General features: G+C 44.2%; 1 protein-coding gene across 6 annotated transcripts in view; it reads left to right on the top strand.

Moving 5' to 3' along the window:
- SMARCB1 (SWI/SNF related BAF chromatin remodeling complex subunit B1) overlaps positions 1-21,056 on the top strand; it is a 67,707-nt gene that overhangs the window by 9,474 nt on the left and 37,177 nt on the right. For all 6 annotated transcript variants that reach the window (XM_085633721.1, XM_085633723.1, XM_085633725.1 and 3 more), the window contains exons 2-4: positions 3,212-3,332; positions 3,752-3,881; positions 10,977-11,114. In XM_085633721.1, coding sequence (XP_085489847.1) covers positions 3,212-3,332; positions 3,752-3,881; positions 10,977-11,114 — 389 coding nt within the window. The remainder of the gene's footprint in view (positions 1-3,211; positions 3,333-3,751; positions 3,882-10,976; positions 11,115-21,056) is intronic.

Raw genomic sequence — 21,056 nt, forward strand, 5'->3', positions numbered from 1 at the left:
TGAATATTTTTATTTACACCTTACCGCTAGCAACCTCTTGCGTGTTCAGTAATTATAATGCATGCACTGATTAATTGACAATTCCAATGGACATTGGGAGGATGAAAGACCAAGTCAGCCCTATTTGTCCTCCCTAACCTCAGTTTTAGTAGATTAGGCTTGTGGAGCTGGTGATGTGTCGGTGACCAATTTTGGTGAGATGAAAGATAGTCAAAGGATAGCTGGGATTGTATTTGTTTGTCATGCACCCAATTGTTAGCAATATACACCGTCATCAGTCTTATCATATTGTATAATTTCATGATTGTGTTTCATGCAGTAAATATTTTGCCCTTTACACATTTAAATCAAAGTACATATCCAGTTAGTGTTGCAAACTATCCATGATCTCTTTAAAGGACACTTTGGGCAACAGTTTGCATTCAAGACACATCAGAACAAGGGGATTATGCATTCTGAAACACATTTTTAGAATTAAATTCCATAACGCCCTTTTAAAATCAGGACCCTTCAAAAAATATCTCTTGGACTGATATTTAGCTTATCAAGTTTAATTAGTGTGTATCATTTTCCACATAATTGCTATCACATACATCCACTTCACTCCAAAACACAAACATTTTTACATTACAACGCCAATAGCTCTAACTCTAAAAACAATGCGAGGCCTATTGCAATGCAGGTCCTGTAGATGGGGGTCCTTGGGTCGTAGTGCTCGTCGGGATTGGGAGTTCGTGTTTTGATGGTGAAAGCTATCCAGTGTTCTTTGGAGGTTGGCGTGTCATTGATGTCCGAAATGATTGGATTTGTGGGCGTTTGCAATTGTTTCAATGCATAGAAGGATATCTGATATGGCTAGAGCAGTGTTTGGAGTTAAGCATCCTGAAACAGACACAAGTTTAGACCTCTCGAAAGGTTTACGGAGACTTATGAATTGTGTATATGGTATTTCTATAGTAAGATAAGAATCATTACCAAGTGATTGTAGGCCATGCCGTTTTCTTGGGGTGGAATTAGACTTTCATTTAAACTCCATGGATTAAATGTAATTTTGCCCTGGATGGCCACTGAGGTATTGTCCCTGATTTAGGGATTGGCGCTAAAAAAGCAGAATAAGGTGAACAAATGTTTATTGTACTTTTTTTTTTTTTAATGCATTCCTGCATTTTCACTGTTTTACTATATGCTAAAAGGTAGTATCCATAGCCAACACCAAAAGGACAATCTGTGCTCCTCTTGCTTAACTTTGAGGCTCATGTGTTTTGCTCCTCAGTGTTCATTAATTTTGATGCATCTGGAGATACTGGTGGTCTTTGTGAATCTCAAATAAAAAATATAAATAATGTACGGAAGGTTGGCACACTGTTGTGCGTGTGAATCTTTAAGATGGTAAGTTATATGGTATTCGTTGCAGGTTGGCGTGTTATTAATATCAGAAATTATTGAATTTGTGGCTGTTTGCAGTTGTTTCAATGCATATAAGGTATGGTGTGGCTAGTATTAGAGCAGTGTTTGGAGTTGAGCAACCTGAAACGTACACAAGTTTAGACATCTCGTGAGGGATTTAAGAGACATCCGTTTGTGCAGGTGGTAGTTGTATAGTGCAAACCTAGTCAAAAGGCAACAGGTGCTGTACACGGAAAAAGGAAGGGATACGTTACCAAGTGATTGTAGGCCTAGCCAATTTCTTAGAGTGGAAGTGGACTTTTACTTCATAGTGATGTAATATAATTTTAAAAAAACTGTCTGAGCACTTTTGGGTTGGCCCCTCAGGAAACGGATGCTGTTCCGTATGCTGGGTGTATAAATGGAGATAACCTTCTGGCACTTTTTTTGTTGCCTTTTTCCTCCCCCGCCCCCCCCCTTCCCCCCCCCCCCCCCCTGCTGATTGGGCCCTGATTGCGAGTGTGCCTAGAATCACTGGAGGTGGTGAGCTTGTGAGCTAGATACGTAGGGGTGTTTTTCGAATGGCTTTGTGGATGATGCAGCTATGTTTGAAGATGGTAGTGGCTGGCAAGAGGAAACAGTGGAGTTCCATTAGGGCAAGGATGATGTGGTCACATTTCTTCAAGTCCTCTGAGTGGTTCTGTCACATGTAGGAAGCTTTTAAGAGGGGCCTGTGTGGAGTCTAGGATGCCATGGAGCAAGGCGTTGCCGCCATCCAGATGCAAGAGTAGAAGGGCTTGAATAGCATTTCTAAAGTTGCTTTCTGGGAGGAGGAGTTCAAATATTTTAGTAGAGATTTACCAGCCCATTTTTGCATCCTTTGTGATGTTTTCCTTGGGTGATGTCAGTGTCATGGGTCAATCCGCTGGACTTGGTATTCGGTTAAAGTTGAGGATCAGATCTATCCAGGTTCATTGCATTGAGTCAAGTTTGCCCTACTTGTTGTGCGTTGTACACAGAAGATAATATTCTGTTTTGGTGTGGGTGAGCTTAGGGCAACTCATGAGCATCCACGTCTAGATAAGGTGCAGGCATTGTTGAAGTGTTTTGGAGCAGTAAAATATTTGGCTCCTCATATAGTACTTTGATCGACGTTTGGTGCAGACCCCTGACCTTTCAAAGACCCTATGCGGCCCACGACTATTAACTGAATCATGATCCGCTTTTTTTGCACGCATTTTTACGATTGAAGTGCTTTCATAGCGCTTTTAAATCTGACCTGCTCTATATAAAATGTAATAACAAGCTTTGGCGTTTGTAAAGCCCAGCTGCATTAAAAGTATGTTAAATTAAAAGCACAGTCATGTTCCCCTTTAGTGTTCTGTAAGGCAGCGTGTAAAAAGCACTGTACAATAACTTTGAATTAGTTCTGAAGGGCAAGCTGGAGGTGGCAACTTTGCCATTCTCATTTATCCTGATCTGTGATAGTACTCTTTTAGATATGGCCTATCGTTCTACTTTTCTTTCATTACGAGCTATGGATTTTGACCTTTTGTTTTGTAGGTCATTGCACAAGAAATACTAATTGTAGATTTGTCTGATCGAGTGCAGCACTATTCTATTTTGAGCAATCACTGACTACAACACTAATATTGCAATCCAGGGCTCATAAACTATTGGCTCTTTACACCTGGTAATAAATTGTATTAATTGTGAAATGTTCTAGGTCATTATAGTTGAGTGTTCTTATTTACCACCTCAACATTCATTTGTGTTTGATGCTTATAGCCAGCAATTGAAAATACCATTCTTATTTAATTTCCAGGTAGGAAACTACCTGCGCATGTTCCGCGGCTCTCTGTACAAGCGTTACCCATCTCTGTGGAGAAGACTAGCATCAGTGGAAGAAAGGAAAAAAATTGTAGCCTCCTCACATGGTAAAAAATGTAAGTAGATATGTCTTTGTGTATCAATGGGCCTTCCTTTTAGTATTTTCCCATTTTTTTTTTCGTGTGTTTGACCGAGCTGACTAGTTCTAGCACTGTCAGTCTCACTTTCTGGAAAAAGTGTTCAGGTATTTCACTGGTTTCTAGAACACGTTGGATGTTTTAGCAAAATGTGGATTAAATTTAGCTTCTCTTAACTATCAATGAAATGCTATAATTGGAATGAGTGATGTACTTTTCCCTATTCTGTCTGAATTATCTTTGGTGGAAACGCTCCAGGATCGTGACATTTGCTAGTCGTGATTCAAAGATCATTAAAGTATTCTGAATGGTGCCGCTGCAATATTCAGCACGCCAGTTTGATTCCTGGGTTTTTCCTAAGGATGCATTATTAAGAGCTGTTTGATATCTCTGCACAGATCATGGTTACACTTCATTGGCCACCAGCGTCACTCTTTTGAAAGCTTCCGAAGTGGAGGAGATCTTGGATGGGAACGATGAGAAATACAAAGCGGTGTCCATCAGCACTGAGCCTCCAACCTACCTCAGGTAACCCCGTCCCATTAGTATGTGTCACTGTTGTGGTGCACCAGATCTGTCGCTGTTCATCCATGTGTGATAAAATACACTTTGTCGTAAAGGTTATGAATTGATAGAGCTGGTTATTCTGTGACTGTCCTCATCAAATGCCACCATTTTGGAGTTAGGAATGTTATTCACCTTATTTAGCAGCATGCCAACGTGTACACTGAATAGTGTGTTGTGGAAAGCTCTCTATAACTAAAAAGACATAATTAATGATCATGACTTCATCTTTGCTCAGGTGTTCTGCTCTCTTTTTGTACTTGTGTTTAAATTCATGTAATGCATTTTTCTAGAACCACAAATCTTACCATTTTAGACACCGTTTCTCTAAAGAAAGCAAAATTCTTTCTGTTTTGAAAGCCTGTGCTAAGGTAATCTTGAAATCATAGTGGTGTGATTTAATATGGCCACCGCTTTGTTGCCTTTTTCTTTTTATTCTCCAGGTGCATTGTGTTTATTAGCTGATTACCTCAGTAATTATGCCTAATTTTCAGTCTTCTAGCACTCACATGCCTTGTTTAACTCGTGAATGTCTAGTTGTGCATCTTCCGTGCGTAAAATAGGAACCTCAAAGGCATACAGAGCATATGGAGAATCATAAGCAGAATAAACGGTACACACCCATCCACTGTCGACATAAAGCAACCAGTTGCATAATTTCAGAAGCAAAATCTGTACAGGGAAGGGGCAGACACGGGACTATGAGGGTTGTGAGTTCAGCAGAACATGCAATTTTGGGGGTGTATGTGACCTATTCATGAATGGGGCAGATAGGAATCTGTAAGGAACATCAGGAAGCACAGGGGAACACAGTAGTGTGGCAGCCAGTGAGTGGCACAAGCAGCCCCATCATGTGGTCACCCTTAGGGGACAGGAGTTGGCCTAATGGCTAGGGCGGTCGACCTCGAATCTGGGGAACTGGGTTCGAGTCTCGGCAATGACGCTGAACATCCTGTGATTCTGTGCAAATCCGTTAATCTCCCCGTGCCTAACAAACATTTGTGTCCTCATGTAATGCAACTGGTGCTATGTACAGCGCTCTGATACCCGTTTCGGGTCAAGTTTGCGCTATATAAAACTCTGGAAGAAAAAAAACCCACGAGGAACACCCTGCAGTAGGCACATGCAACAAACATATAGTCGTGTAAACAATACCTGGTCATATATACTCTGACTATACAGTCATCTCTTCAAGGTCGTTGGGTATTGTTTTGGCCTCAATGTTAAGAACTTATGTATGCGGTATAGAGGGCGCCTTACATGTCATGGCTATTTGCTGTTTAAAAAAGTACAAATGCAAGATCTATGAATCTGTGTTTGTGTCCCCCTTGGTTTTGGGACGAAGGCCTTGAGGGCAGAACTTTGGAATGAGCAGAAAGGCGTGGTCTTCTAGTTCCGCCACGCTAGCAGTCACCTCTGCCCAGGTCACTTGCAGCGGCAGGCATTCCCACACCACATGATAAAATCCGTCTTCCACCAATTTACACCGCAGACACTCGGGCGCTGACGTGGAGAACATTAGTTTAATACGTTCAGGGGAGAGGTAGACATGGTGCATGTAAACGGAATCTAGGATTCCTGGACACCTCTTTCACGTGTTGTAATGGTCGTGCCCATGCTTTATCCGTCAGTGGTTGTGGGAGAACACCTTTCCATCTAGCTAACTGTGCCCTTGTGTCTCCCATCGCTCCAGTTAGCAATGTTGAGTATAACGTGGAGATAGCGCGTTGCATGCCACCATTCGTAAGGAGGGGATGCAATAGGGGTGATGGGGGTGATGTGTGACTTAAATGCTAAAGCATAATTGAGAATTTTTTTGTAAATGTTTTCCCTTTTTTGATGTGTCCTCATCAACATGTGTTCAATTTTCTAAGGCCAGTGTGTGTGCCCACATTTTTTAAAATGCTATTGCTTATTAGAGATCTAGAGTTTAATGTGACCATAATTGCCCTTCTGTTTAATGGATATTAAGATCAAGCCAATTCGTAGAGGTTTTCCCGTTGGTCATTTGGTTTTATCTTCTTGAAGAATTTGTTTTAATGTGTTGGTGTACACGATCTCCCACCCCCAAACCTGACTCTCTCTGCCTTTCTAACTTCACCCTGGTGTTGTTACTTAACTTAGTATTAAAAGATCTCGGGACTCAGAATTGCAAATGCTGAAGTACACAAGGAACCCACATACATATGTGATAGATACACTCGAATCTCTACGCATGGTGCCGGCCGTGAGATTGCTTTCTATTATTTAAATCTTCCATGTTTGCTGAACCTCATATCTTATTCTATTGGAATGGCAGTACTGTATGTAGACCATTTGTATAAGTCGTTGAACTTAACCCTCTTGAAAACTAGTCCAAAGCACATAGCTCAAACTGCTAAGAAATGAAACCTATTAATTTGCTGCTTGTTTGATATTGCAGTTATAGGCTCAGCCTTGTTGTGATAAAAGTAGCTTAGATGTTGTGCCATGGGTGTGTCAGGAAACTGATGCCCAAACCCAATTTGTTTAGTAATATTCATGCAAATACTGTCTTAATACCTTAAAGTTGTAGGAGATAATGGGTTTTATTGAAACATTTTGGTTTATTTGTGATATAAATGTAAACATTTAACTTTGGCTACAAGCCCGATTTGAGAGGCACAAGAAGTTCAAGCCACTCCGTAATTAGATTCTGGAATCACGTCCAAAATGTCTACATTTTTGCCATTCTTTTCACTCATCGATGTCCATAACTCCACACAGCTTCACTTCGGTTATTGTACAGCCTTTCTTTGAAAACCTATCATCCTTAATCACAGTGGTTTAATTCCTGCTGCTTTCTGGTTTTAATTAAAGTACTAAACAAGCATTGGCAAATCCTTAGTTTTAATGTTTGCACTGATGAAAGTTTTAAAAAGTCTGCTGCAGTCCAAATCAATTTGAAAGTATTGCTTTGTGTATGTAATGCCTGGACAAGCTAAAGAATAATACAAATGATGAATGTCAAATCCGTCCTACATGCCCGGTGAGGCGAAAAGGTGCATCCAAACAGCCAACCATATATGTAATTAACTAAGTTTTAAGCCAGTAGCTGAATGTTCCTGAGGCAATGATGCCTGTGGCCGAAGGAGGCTGAATATGAATAGAATACAATGTTTTCCATGAATGGCACAAGCACCATTAGGCATCAGGACTTTAAAAAAAAAAAATAAAAAAAAATAAGATGCCATTTTGGTTCCAACTCTGCCATCTCGGGGAACCAGTTGCTTAGAGTTGAAGCTGGCAAGGAGAGCCTGCTTACGGCAGCAATAGGTTGTGTGCAAACAACAGTATTTCAATCTCTGAATTTAACCAAAGTGGTCTTGCATTCCCAATTCACATTGGGTCTGCCTTTGTCCCTTTTTTTATTATGTGTACTTTGTGCAAACAATTCTTTTTTTTATTTTTTATATTTCTGTTTATTGAAAAAACAACTTTGTCATGTTTACATAATTTTGCTTCAAGTGAAGTCGTCGTACACAGGGCTTAGAGGTTATCACAGCTTTCCCCGGCTGTTCCCGGAGTCACCAACTTTCCATGCAATGGTATTTACAACATACAGTGTTCTTCGGGTGTAGGGACATCCGGGGGCTCGCACAGTCCTCCCCGGTATACATTCCATTTAGTCCATATTTCAATCCATTTTTTTGGGCACCCCCGCGCCACATAGACCGTTTTCTCTTTCAGCATGCACCAGTCCATGTCTTCCTTCCACTTCCTCAGTGTTGGCGGCGCGGTGGCCCCCCATGCCTGTGCTATGTTACGTTTTGCAATCATCTGCCCTAAAGTGACCCACAGCCTCCCCCGCACATCCAGATCTGTGGGCTCCCAAACGTTCAAAAGGCAGCGCCTGGCCTCGGGCCCAAGCGGGACACCCCAGATCTCACTCATGCAGTTCAAGACTTTACCCCAGTAAAATTGAATGAGCGGGCATTCCCATAGTATGTGCATAAATCCGCCTTCCACCTCCCACCGTCTCCTACAGTGCCCATCAGCGCTTCTGCCCATCGCGAGTAAGTGTGTCTCTGAAAGGTACGCCCTGTGTAGGATTTTTAGTTGGATTAGGCGGAGTTTGGTAGATATGGCCACTTCCTTCGGCGACGAGACTGCCACCTGCCAGTCCTCGTCGTCCATTTCGAGGCCATCCCGCGTCCATTTCTCTCGCAACGCGGTGAGGGGATCAGGGGTGTTGTTAATGAGCTTCTTGTATGTGAGCGAGATAGCCTTGTCAGGTAGGTGCCCATCAAGCAGCCGATCCTCGAGTGGGGAGGCTTCAGGCAATGCGGTACCAAAAGGGATATTAGCCTGTAGTGAGTGCTTAATTTGTGCATATCGGAAGCGTTCCGAGTCAGCCAAGTCGTATGTCTGTTGTAGTGTAGAGAAGGGAATCACACCCGCTCTTTCCCAGAGGTCTCCGATGCGCGAGATACCTATTAGATCCCACTTGTCAAAGCCTTTCGTGTGTCCCAACGTACCCAGTTGTTCCGCGTCCCAGAGAGGGGTGGCCATGGTGAGCTTGTTGGCCCACCCTAATGCTTTGGTGACTATGTGCCACAGTTGCACTGCGTGTTTCGTGGGCCCTGTAAGCGTAAACCTAGTAGGCTTTGAGTAAAGTGCTCTTGTGAAATCACCACCAGGCAGTAACCACCTGTCCATACCGAACGCCGGGTCGTCCCCACTCCCATATTGGCATTGGTTGATAGCGGCCAATTGTGCCGCCCAATAGTATTTTTTTAATGTCTGGGAGGGCGATACCCCCGTCGTACCAGCCGAGCGTGAGCTTACCAAGCGCTATCCGTGGTCTGCCATCCCATAACAATTCCCTCTGCAGGGTCTCGACTTCCTGAAAGAAAGCCCGTGGTACCACTTCTGGATAATTCTGGAGAGCATATAGGAATCGAGGCAGAGCCATCATCTTAAACAGTGCAGCCCTCCCGAGCAGGGACACGGGCAACCCCTTCCAGACCTCAACATCCCGTCGCAGCCGCCGCAGGGGAGGGAGCAAGTTCTCCTCGTATCTAAGTTTGGGATTAGTAGTGATATAGACGCCTAGATATCCGAATCCCTCTGCCTCCACCTGTATCGTACAGTCTCGAGGGAGGGGAGGGGCTGCCCCGTGGAGTACGTAGAGCGTGGACTTGCTCCAGTTAATCCGAAAACCAGAGTTTCGCCCGAACTGGCAAAAATGTCTAGGACTTCCCTCAGCGAACGCGCAGGGGACGAGAGGTAAAGAAGGATGTCGTCCGCGTATAGCGAGATTTTATCCTCCCACCCCTCGGTCCAGCGAAGCCCGCGGACGGAGAGATCCGTCCGGATCCAAGCCGCGAGCAGCTCGAGGGCAAACAGCAGCGGAGAAAGGGGGCATCCCTGTCTGGTCCCCCTTCCCAGGGCAAATACCTCCGACCTTTTATTATTGACTGCTACCTGGGCCAGCGGGTTGGCATACAGGAGGCGGACCCACCCTATGAAGCTGGGTCCAAATCCCATCTTCCGAAGCACAGCAAAGAGGTATGCCCATTCCAAGGTATCGAATGCCATGGTGGCGTCTAATGATACCACCACTGCATCCTCCTGGATGCCAGGGCAGCGCCCCAGAACGCCATGCAGGCGCCGCAGGTTGAGGGCAGTATTCCGGCGCGGTATAAATCCCGATTGGTCCGGGTGTACCAACTTCGTGATGACATGCCGGAGTCTGTTCGCTAACAATTTCGCCAGTATCTTGGGCTCTGCATTCAGCAGGGATATTGGTCTATAGGAGGCACACTCGTCTCTAGGCTTCCCAGGCTTTGGAATGGTGACCAGCGTCGCAATGCGCTGATCCCTCGGCAACTTCCCGAGTTTCTTACTGTCCTCAAACATCGCTTTCATATGTGGGACTATTTTATCTGGTTTGAGTTTGTACAGTTCGATAGGGAGACCGTTGGGGCCCATCGCCTTGCCTATTTTAAGATCCCCCATGGCCTTAGCCAGCTCCTCCGCAGTGATGTCTCCCTCAAGCCCCTCGCGGTCGCCGTCAGAGAGAGTGGGCAGTCTTATGTCCGCTAAAAATTCAGCCGAGTCGTTCTCCATGAGCACAGAGTCTCTACGATAGACTCGCCCAAAGTGCCTGGCGAATTCCGCGGCTATTTCGCGGGGGTGCAAACAATTCTTGTATAAATTCATTTGGACTGAGTCTACAGTTTTTTGCTTACATGTGTTGTGGATGAATTCGTTTTAGTTGCATTTATTTTCCAGACCATCCTTCAAAATTTGTAATTGTTGCTTCATGCATTCTGTGCCCTCCATAATTTCTGATGATTTTAGGGTTTACTAACGAACCTGCATGCAAGCTTGACCAATGTAACCAATCTTCATAACACTTTAGCCTCTATTTTGCTTTTGAACTTGCCTGATTAACAAAATTCACACCTGTCCTTCCCATCCATGTTGACATCTTAATTGTCAATTGATTGACTTCCAGCTTTTTAAATTATGTTGTTATAAGAAACTTGCACCTCTACGTAGTTATTTATTTAGAACCCATTCATACCGGGGCTTTATGGTCTTCGTCAATTGGTTTGTTCAAGTGTCATTCACATTTTGCTTTCACCTACCGCGGCAAAGGGTTAGGCCACTTAATCTATCGACTGTTTTTGCACTGTGAGTGATGGCATTTCCCCTGATCACATGTAGCCACCCGAAAAGGAGTGAACATTAGTACAAAGGCTGGGTTGCTTGTGCTGCTGGCCGTTGCTTCATTTTTATTTAGTATTGTTCATCAATTTGCGTGTAAAAATTATATATTTTTGCACCCAAAACCCCCCCCCCCCCCACACGCTTGTTGAGGCCCGACATAGTGGCTTTGCGATGCTTGTTATTACATAGCCAAATAAAGACAAAAACTTATGTTAGAATACGTATGGTGTGTTTATGGCCGGACTGCTGTGAGTATCATTATTATGACCAACTATTTGTCAGAGCCGGCTCTATTCGTAATTATGAAATCCCTACACTTGCACACCGAATTGGTGCTTTATCATAATTTGTTAATGTTTACAGAGAACAGAAAGCAAAGAGGAACAGCCAATGGGTTCCAACATTGCCGAACAGCTCCCATCACCTGGACGCAGTGCCTTGCTCCACAACAATCAATAGAAATCGAATGGGCCGGGATAAGAAGAGAACTTTCCCTCTTTGGTAAGTCTGGTCTTCTGAGAGACCTCTTCTAGCTTGTGACAATGCAGTTTACTGATTGGAAATGCCATCCCTAAGCTTTAATGGGAGAAGTGCTGTCTAATACTTTACTCCAGGTGACACGGGATAGGTGAGTGGTCGGAGATGCCCCAGGCCAAATGTTGTATCTCAAGAGAAAAACCCCGGCACTCTTAAATTTTTACATAAATTCAAATGTAATGCATTGGTTTGCACCAACAAACACTAGGATGACGAAAGAGTCCCTCCAATTCAGGAAACCATGAAAGTTAGTTCATAAGTCATTCCTTTAAGATTTATTTGCAGTAACAAAGAAGGAAAAAGACATGGGACTGGCACATAGATATTCTACAATACATTCATACAACATGTTACTGAGTGAAATGCATGATGGTCCAGTCCTTTGTTGTGAAGAAAAAATGATCACAGCCAACGCGTGTTTCGTCACCACCGTGACTTTCTCAAGGCTGTTGAGGTAATTGTGAATACATACATATGGATACATCAGCAATTTTATGACCCATGAATCGCTGCTTAATTGCAATTTTGTGCCCAATCACCAAAGGATAAAACAGTCCGACATGGAAAACCAGACTCCTAAGCAAAAGAACGTATTTACACCCAGTGAGCGAAACAAACCGGGAGAATAATGACAAGACATAAATAAAAACAAAAAAGGTAAAGGTGATAGTAAAGTCCAGATCTTGAAACTCAATTTTTCCGAAAATTGAAAGCTTAAATGCCCAAGAGATTTCGCTTAAGTGCACTGATATAGAGTCACCATGACGAAATATGCCCGCTGTCCGGTTCTGTAGACCCAGAAGAAATGGGGAACAGAGCAAGACAGAGAGGAAAAGGAAAAAATGTATAGACCCTAGTCCTTCAGTTAAAGTAAGTAAGAGGGAAATTCAAAAGACATCGACGATCAATAAGTATAGACCCTAGTCGTTCAGTTTAAGTAAGAGGGAAATTCAAAAAATTACCTTCTTGGTTGGTCAAAATGGATGCTGTAGATGTCAGCGGCTCGATCGTCCCAAAGAAGGATCCTCTTGGAAAGGCAATCAGTAGCTTGAAGTAATAGATGTAAATATTAGAGTCACATCTCAAACAATATGGGCCAAATATAATTTTATTTTATATAGAGAGAGGCTCTTTTAGGAATTGTAATAATTCATTTAAAGGTGCTCACTCAAAACATGAGTTACTGTATTTTCCTTCCTATTCAGTCCAGAGAAGAGAGATTTTGCCTCCAGACAATTTCTAAAAACCTGTGTACCTGGTCATTCAAATAGACAACGTTATAAACACTCTGTCCAAATTTTGTACTTGGGCGTCGTTATACATAATTAGTGCAATGCGACACTTACAGTAACTTTCAACGATTCCTTGTCGCGTTGATAAATAGTATTCCTATTTGAAAAACCGGTCAGTAGCTTGAAAATATAATAGACATAAATATTTAGATTTCCTTGTCGCGTAGTCAATATAATATTATTTTCGCAACAGTAATTAAATGGCTTTAAAAATTATTATTAAGCGTTTTCTTTGTAAAGGTCACATCCCGAGTAATGTTAGCCAAATACAATTTCCAAGAAGAAATTCATCAAAAAATAGGTTAACTATATTGAAATAGATTGAATGCACACTTACAACATAAGTTTACTCCTTCCTTTCCTATTTCATTTTCAATCAAGAGATTTGTCCTCCAAGACAAAAGATTTTTTAAGGACGTATAAACCTAGTCCTTAAGAAAAGGGAAAAAAAGGGGCATTGTAATTGAGAAGTCCTGATATTGTACTGAGTACCAGACATAATTGGTACATACGGACACTTGCAGTAACACACTGATTCCTTGTGACGTCAAACAGTATTCGGATGAGAAGGGCGCTGTGATAAGACCCTATATAGAGAAGAGAAAGAGGGGGGGGGGGGGATATGTTACTCTGTCCAATAAGTAGATTCCCATTACTTCGCAAAAATAATGAGGACCTCCAAACTATAGACCGTTATGTTAACACATAAGTTAGTGGCATCATGCAAGTTTAACTTTCTCTCTTCTGTCATCCCTTTGTGACAAAAATACCTCTGTACTGTGCTTAATTGAAAGCGACATACGAGCTATGTTACGGGTCACGGTTCCCTATGGTCGTCACTGCAATATCACCCTATGATTAATAGACAACGGTCGTAAAAAGCATTCCGTTTTATTCCTACAACACATTCTCTATCAAACATGTCCATCTTTCTTCTTTGTTTAGGGGATGATCAAAAAACATAAGTTGTTTAACGCCAACTTTTTAAAAGAGGGGGCAGTTGTTTAACTGACGTCCAAGTAACTTTCAATATTCTCAAATGTACATTTGAGACGAACAAGAAAGGTGAAATACTATTGTCGGCACAGACTCCGATTTTGTCATACATATAACACATTTTCCTCAATCTCATTCCGGGTGAGCGAACATAATACAAAGGAAAAGATATAAACGTGAGAGAGAGGACATGATTCGGCATGTGTCCACGCCGAAAAATATTGCGGTCCACAGTGAGTGAAGGTCTCCCGACTAAGCGAATAGCCTAAGTGCCCAAATAAGCCAGACCAAATTTTAACACTCACAACTATCCTAACCTCAAGGCATTGCCGTAATCTGCTACTCCTTTCAAAGCTGCCGCCACAGTGAGCCCGATTTGAATGCTGTTTTTAAGCGTCCACTGACCCGGAAGTGTCTTCCGACTCGCACCCAAAAGGAAGTAATTCATAGAGGAAGGACTACGTTCCAATTCTAAAAGGCGGTCATCTTATAGTGGCTATACCCTTTATGAAAAGCTAACTATAAGCATCATTCACCCCAAGTAACTCGTTCCTCTAAAGGCAAACCTAGTAAGGGATAGTGATTGTTGTGTTTTAATCAATTGAACTGGCACTGAGTCCTAAATTATCGCGCTAATGCCGTTGCGCGTACCAAACGCATCCAAAGGTGCGCACGCAATCCAAATAGCGGAGGCGGCCATCTTGCACTGACTCCATTCATTAAAAATAAACCGGTTAACGCATATTAACAAAAAGACACTCTTATTCCTAAAAGCAATACATAAGAGATGCGAGATGCTATATAATCATCCGTTGTTTGTAAAAGGTCATCTCCTTGTAAACCCTGGTGACATTCTTAAAGAAAAGTCTCATTTTGTATCTCCTTCACGCTACCAAGTTGATGTGCGAGCGTCAATATGTAGTCTATACGGGACATACTACGGTGAGCACCTGAGTAGAAAGTGTACTGCTGTTCGGCCGGGTGTAGACTCCTCCAGACGTCTACCAGACCCATCGCCCCAAGAAAGCCATGGATCCGCGTGAGGGAGAGTGGCAAGGCCTTCTGGGGCCATCGGTCAAGAGAATCAGAGACGATAGAGTTGGAAGTCTTCCCCCAATCAATACCCTGCCAACCGGCAAAGCTAAGAGGAGATCCCCAAGGTCCGCAAAGGCCTGGGTGTGCAACCCCGGCGGCATGTAAACAGAAAGGAGATTGAGTATGCGCCCTTCCCAGGTCCCAGAAGTGGGAACGAATCTACCTAGGGCGTCCGTCCGAACCAGTTCAGTGGCCATGGGGAATGATTTCCTGACCATTATGCCCACCCCCCTGGAGCCAGAGCCAAAACTCGAGTGAGCCACCAATTGGAAACCCCATCGCGACATGGCCCTACAGGCCTTCCCAAGAAAGTGCATCTCATGCAAAAGAACTACATCAGGGGAGGGTCTTTTAAAAAATTGGAGCACTATACCCCGCTTTAGCTTGTCACCCAACCCATTTACGTTCCACGATAGCAGCTTGAGCCCCTGTTTAGTTGTTTTACTCATCGCGTCCCTTTGCATGGTCGTTCAATTGCAGGGGGAGCTTCCCATGTCCACCCCAAGGGGAGGACCTGTGAGTAGACCACAAGATCCTCAGAGATAGAAATACCAAAAGCATGCGACCAGTGATTGCCTTTCCGTGAAGCCAGTCATATTTGTCATACCCAGAAAATAAAAAAAAATACACAATTAAACAACCCCCCCCCTTCCATCCATTGCGAGGGGGGGGGGGGGAAACCCTGTACAAAGCACAGAATAGGGTGCACAACGGAGACCTGCAGTGAATAGGATATCCACCCTCCCAACTCGCAATTAACCCAACAAACACCCAAAAGACAGAACAAAAACTCCCAAGATCAACCCTGGATTACCACCCCCCACCTCCCTGCAATGTGGACTCCAAACTGCCCACCTCCCAATTTGCAGAGTGCCTGTAAACCCCATTGAACTACTCTATGGAGGGAGTGTCACTCGACCAAACCACCCAGGTAGCTAATCAACTGAAATAAAGAACCAACCCCCCAAACAGAATAGTATCAAAACCTGAGGCCCTGCCATATTGTACAAGTGAATATAATCTAAATAAACAAAATAAAATAAGCTGACATCAGTCCCAACTGGATTTAAGTCCGTGGGGCAATTGTAAATAGAGGAGCTTAACAATACTCTCCCAAGCATGCACATCAATACTTATCGTAACCAGCTCTTAGCCTGGGATCATCACAATTCCATCGAACAGCTCAAGTCTCTACTGCAATTGGTGCAAGTCCATCATCTTCCATTTCCATTGCTTCCTGGATGTTCCTGCTGATTTTCAAGGCCATGCCCTTGAGTCAAGGATGAACGTTGAAGGGCATTGGAGGCACGCCAACTCTCAAACCAGTCCCAAGTCTCTTCAGGAGTCTGAAAAAAACAGGTTTTACCGTCTCCCAGGACTCGCAGCTGTGCCAGAAACAGCATGGCATACTTGAGGCCTTCATCACGGAGGGCACGTTTGATTTCCAGGAAGGATCTGTGCTTTTGTTGCACCTTGAAGGTAAAGTCCGAGATGGTAGCAATTTTGAACTTCAGGGGGGTTGGTGGGGGGACTGGCCGTCTGAAGGATTATATCTCGTTCTCGGAAATTAAAGATCCGCGCCAGAAGGGGTCTCGGAGGAGCACCAGGTCATGGGGGACCTCCTGGCACATAATGTGCCCGTTCCACGGAGAAATACTAGGAGAGGGACTGAGGTTGTAAGTGTTTCTGTATTAACTCCTCCACGAACAAGTCTGCGGCCTACCCCTCCGACTTTTCCGGATCCCCCAAAATGCAGATGTTGTTTCTCCGTGCGCGCCCCTCATATTCCTCCAATTTCACCTCAAAATCTGACGCTTGGCTTTGCAGGCGTTTGACTGTTACTTCAAGGAACTTTGTGGAAGTCTGAAGAGTTTTAACGGAATCCTTGGTTTCCTTGACCCTATCCCCCATTTTTCGAAGGTCAGCGCAGATCAGGGTAATCTCCGTCATGGCGGTATCAATTTTGGCCTCCAGTGCTGTGCGAACACCCTGAATAGCCTCCATTACGTCGACGAGGGATGGGCCCTCGGCTAGCGCTGGTTCCTTCGCCCTAGACTCAACCTTTTTATCCTCTACAGCTTCAGTGTTGGCGAACTTGGGCAATTTTGCCAGGCCAGATTGCCTGGTTCCCTTATTGGTAGCCATAATGCCCACGTATCAGCCAATGGTGAGGGCTAACGATCAGTAATTTACGCTGTATCAAGGGGGGGACCAGCTCCCCAGGCAGATCAGGACCAAAACCTACCACGAATCTATGCTGGATCCAGCAGCTCAATATGGAGAGAGGGAAATGTGAACTGCGTCACTGAGCTGTTCTGACAAAGTTTATATGCCTGCACCTGGGATACAAAGTAGAATCATCTCAACGCTATCCCATCGGAGCCACACCGTACCTGGAAACACAGTCCATAAGATGTCTTCTCTAAATAAGAATGTTCCTTGCCACAGGCTCCGTAATCACGAAGAGCCACCAGTAGAACCGATGGCCTGACGGGGGTGGGGCCCACTCAGAATGTGCGGTATCGATAATCCAGCTCCAAGTGCCCTGAGCATCCAATTCTGACATCGTCAATACAATGCTGACCGGGGGAGGGGGAACCCCCACGTCAATCCCTGCACCCGGAGAGAAGGCAGTGCACAGACTATGGCCCTCGCTGGACAATCTTCAAGCGCACGCCGGAGCTGCGCCTTAATTACCGTTCTCGGGGCTGAGGAGGTGAAGAAACCATGGCGCCCGCACTGGTACCAGGTCAAGGCGCGCACTGGAGCCCACCCGGCACAGCGCTGCACCTGGCCACCAACGCTGTTCCCTCCCCCCCCCCCCCCCCCCACCCCCCCCAGACTCACAAGGGACACTGCCCGAGAGGCAGGAGCCACCGGGGGCGCTGTGCCAAAGGCCAAGAGCCGGTTCACACGCCCGGCAGCTTCAGCAGGGCTCGCGTGTATCTGCTCGGGACGACATCACGGCCTGCGTGTCCTCGGTCCAGAGCCACGAAGCAATATTTCTGGACCCAGTGAACGGATCGTCGCCAGAAAGGGATTGGGTGAGTCCCTGGGTGAGTCCCTGGGTAAGTCGCTCCCAGATTCTGGCATTGGAAGCAGCTGGTCGGATAGTTGAGTGGATTTTGGGGGATTAAAGATGGTTCAACGGCTCAGAGCTTCAGTTCTTTGCGGCCATCGTGGGTGTCGGCAAGTCACGCCCCCCCCATGTTTTTTTTTTTTTTTAAAGTGCTGCGACATCGCGATTTATCTTTAAATATATATTCTTTTTAATGCTCCACACTGCTGCAGACTTAATATGGCGGCCGCACGCCTGTCTTTTGTGCTGCGCTGCTCACATAAATCAACTTTTTAAATCCCTTTTTTCCTCTTTGAAAGCTGTTTTGCAGCTCCTAACATTTTTGCCCACTTTTTCTACATGGTCACGTTGATGGTGTTCTCTTGCCGACATCCCTAGAGCCCCTGCAGGTATGACAAAGTGGCAGCAGGTTTGTTTACTTGCTATCTAAACATGTTTCACAACAAAAATGCGGCAGGCAGCTTAGCCCAGAGCGAGGGCATCAACTTGGCGCATAACAGCCCTGGGAGTGTTCACAGTAGGCGGTATGCAAGGCAAGGCAGGGTAGGGAGAAGGGAAGCACCGCTTTTAAGCAGCCAGCCAGGCTGACAACATGGTCCCCCTTGTATGCATGTCTGAACGCGATTAAATAGAAAAGAAAGGCAGCCGAGTTTACATCATTGCCGGCTGTGCAGCTTTTATGTCAGCTATACCTTTAAACATGGTGCCGCCCGCCTTTCATTTCTATTTGTTTACTTTTCTAGCCTTCACGTCTCACTTTAAACATATGAAGATATAGTGCAACGTGCCCCGATTTGCTACGAAAGCAACAAAAAAAATGCAAATTTAAGACATTTAATAGGCTCTGACTTAATACCAATCACACAGAAAAATATAGTTTGAAATAGTACCCAGGAATGTACAATAATATCCTCCACGGTCGGTGCCAATTATTTTGATGCTTTAAACCTATCTTATAACACTAAAGCACGTCACTTATCAATTTGAATTGCTCGTAATAGTACTTCTGCTCTTGATGCATGACCTATGCCCCTGCGTCTTTTACGTTCCAGTTCTTTCCTGTAACTATACAACCAGACCCAGCAGAAGTAATGTCTGCAGGTCAAATCCGATGTAATCCTCTGCATTCCTCGGTTTGAATCCCTTTGTGTCCGCATCTGGGCCATTAAGTATCTAGGCTGCCGGTAAACCTTAATATTGCGACGATCAGAAGCTGACACAACCTGTAAAAAAGGTATTTCTGTTGCTGGCAAAAGCCTTTTCTTGTGCTATATAGGTTATAGCCCTCATCATCTGGTTATGCCTGCAATCCGTTAAAAATTATTTGCTCTTTAATTTGTTAATACTCCTTCCAGGGTCTGCTTCAAGGTAATATAATAGCACTACGCATGATGTTCTGTTAGCGGACCAGGGTCGTTGAATAACAGGTTAGAAGTTCTGTATTTTAGCTGCAAATGTTCACGGTACTAGAAGTCTGAGCCTCTCTAGCCTGTACACTACATATCCAGCTTCGTGCAAGTATCCTACATTGAAGTAGTTGATGTAAGCTATGTTAAAATGTCTGTCGACTCAGAGGAGTTTACTATGCAGTCAGGTCGACAATCCCTGTAAGGGGCACATTCCATCTACCCATGGGTTTCATTGGCATTTTAAGCATATGACTGGAAGCGGATACGTGAGCCAGTGCGGAGGGGATCAGCCACGACCATCGCCCCTCGTGGATGGGCACCAGTATGCCTTCCACTTTATTCCAGAAACTCTAAATCAACAAGCATTAAAAATGCACTAGGTCTCGCCTTTGATTAAGTTAAAGCCATTTGCTTTGCTAATGGGATTGTATAGCAATTAGCAAAGCAAATTGCTGTGACTTAATTAAAGGCGAGACCTATTGTATTTTCAATGCTTGTTAGGTCCGTATCGGGCAATGACACCGCAAGAGAGCCGGTGAAAAGGGGATAGCAAATATAATATCAATTAGCAAAACAAGCGAAAGCGCGCCTTGCGCAGAGATGTCACGTGTAATCCCACACCGCGCGTGCACATCTTCTGTCCGTCCGCGTGCACGCTTTGGAATCCATATTGATTCCAAATGTCCCTTGCATGGCGAGAGCAGCGCAAGCGCGCTGCTAACGCCAGGCAAGACCTATAAAAAGGAGGGCTTGCCTCCCCGCAGGCAGCAGAGACCCGGAGTTCATCTTCCGGTAACAACTCAGTGTGTTATTGCGACTATTGGATAACGATATCGTGTGGGATACATGCTATCGTGCATGACATTCTCAGAAAATGTTTATTTAACCGAGGGAGATGTGGCACAAGACTTAAATACTATCACTGTGACTCAAGCAGTTATTACTTTCTTTCAGAGGACCAATGTGCAGTAGTGTGCATGCAAAGTGCAATATTATTACAATCCAAGATTACGTGGTCTCTGGATGTTTAGCCTCGGGTTTTGATGTGCTTTTATTTGAATGTTTAATTTAACGGCTCACAATAAGGTTATTCCGTCATTGGTGAAAAGGCAAGATGAGAAGTAAAAATATGGTTCAGTTAAAAACAGAAATGAAGAATATTGCCTGATACAGGAACTAGTCTAATGATACAATGAGGTACTGAAGTGTAATCATATCAAGCACTCCTCATTCATATCTCATAACCCACAGGATACCCTCTTCTAGCTTGCTCTGTGTTACCATCACCTACCACAACTATCTCTTTAGCATCATTTCTTTTGTCAGATACTCAGTCATCCTGCTGTACATTTTGTTTTGTAAAAACGCAATTATTAAAACAAAAAAACAACAATCATAAAGTTTACAGTTGGTGTAGAAATGGCCAACTCAACTCATAGGACTAAACTCCAAGAATTCCAGGCGGGGACAGGTGATGAAGGGATTATATAACATAGCTCTTTTTTGAAACAGTTCAAATGGCAGGGCCTTCGTGTGAATGTGATCCACCACACAATTTCAGTAAGTCTTTGAACAGTTTCTTGTGATAGTCTTCAGCCTCATTGCTAGCACATTATTCAGTCTAGTTACAGTAGTCAGACTTACACTGCTGCCCAAACCCAACCTGGAAACGTATGCTCAGCTGCACTCAACAGCTCAACAGGGACACGTAGTAACAGCCTGTGGTGCGGCACCCTTTCCATGCTTAGTGGAATTTCTTTCAGTATTTATGCTACTGCTGGTATATTTTTTAACCAAAACAATAAAATATAAACCTTAGCATTTGCAATGCCAGTAGCTGTAAGTTTCACTAATGCGCGACCGATTGCATTGCAAATGCTTGTTTACCTTAGTGACTGGAGTAGGGAGGGTGCCAAACGCCCGAGGCCACCAGCATTGGAGACCAAAAGGAAGAATTCCTTCTGCATAGTAGCACCTCCATTTTGGAGAAGTTTAACTTTAAGCAGTTTTCACTCATCCATCTCCCTATGTGTAG

Source organism: Triturus cristatus, chromosome 11 (genome assembly GCF_964204655.1).
Source record: "Triturus cristatus chromosome 11, aTriCri1.1, whole genome shotgun sequence".
NCBI classification, from domain to species: Eukaryota; Metazoa; Chordata; class Amphibia; order Caudata; family Salamandridae; genus Triturus; species Triturus cristatus.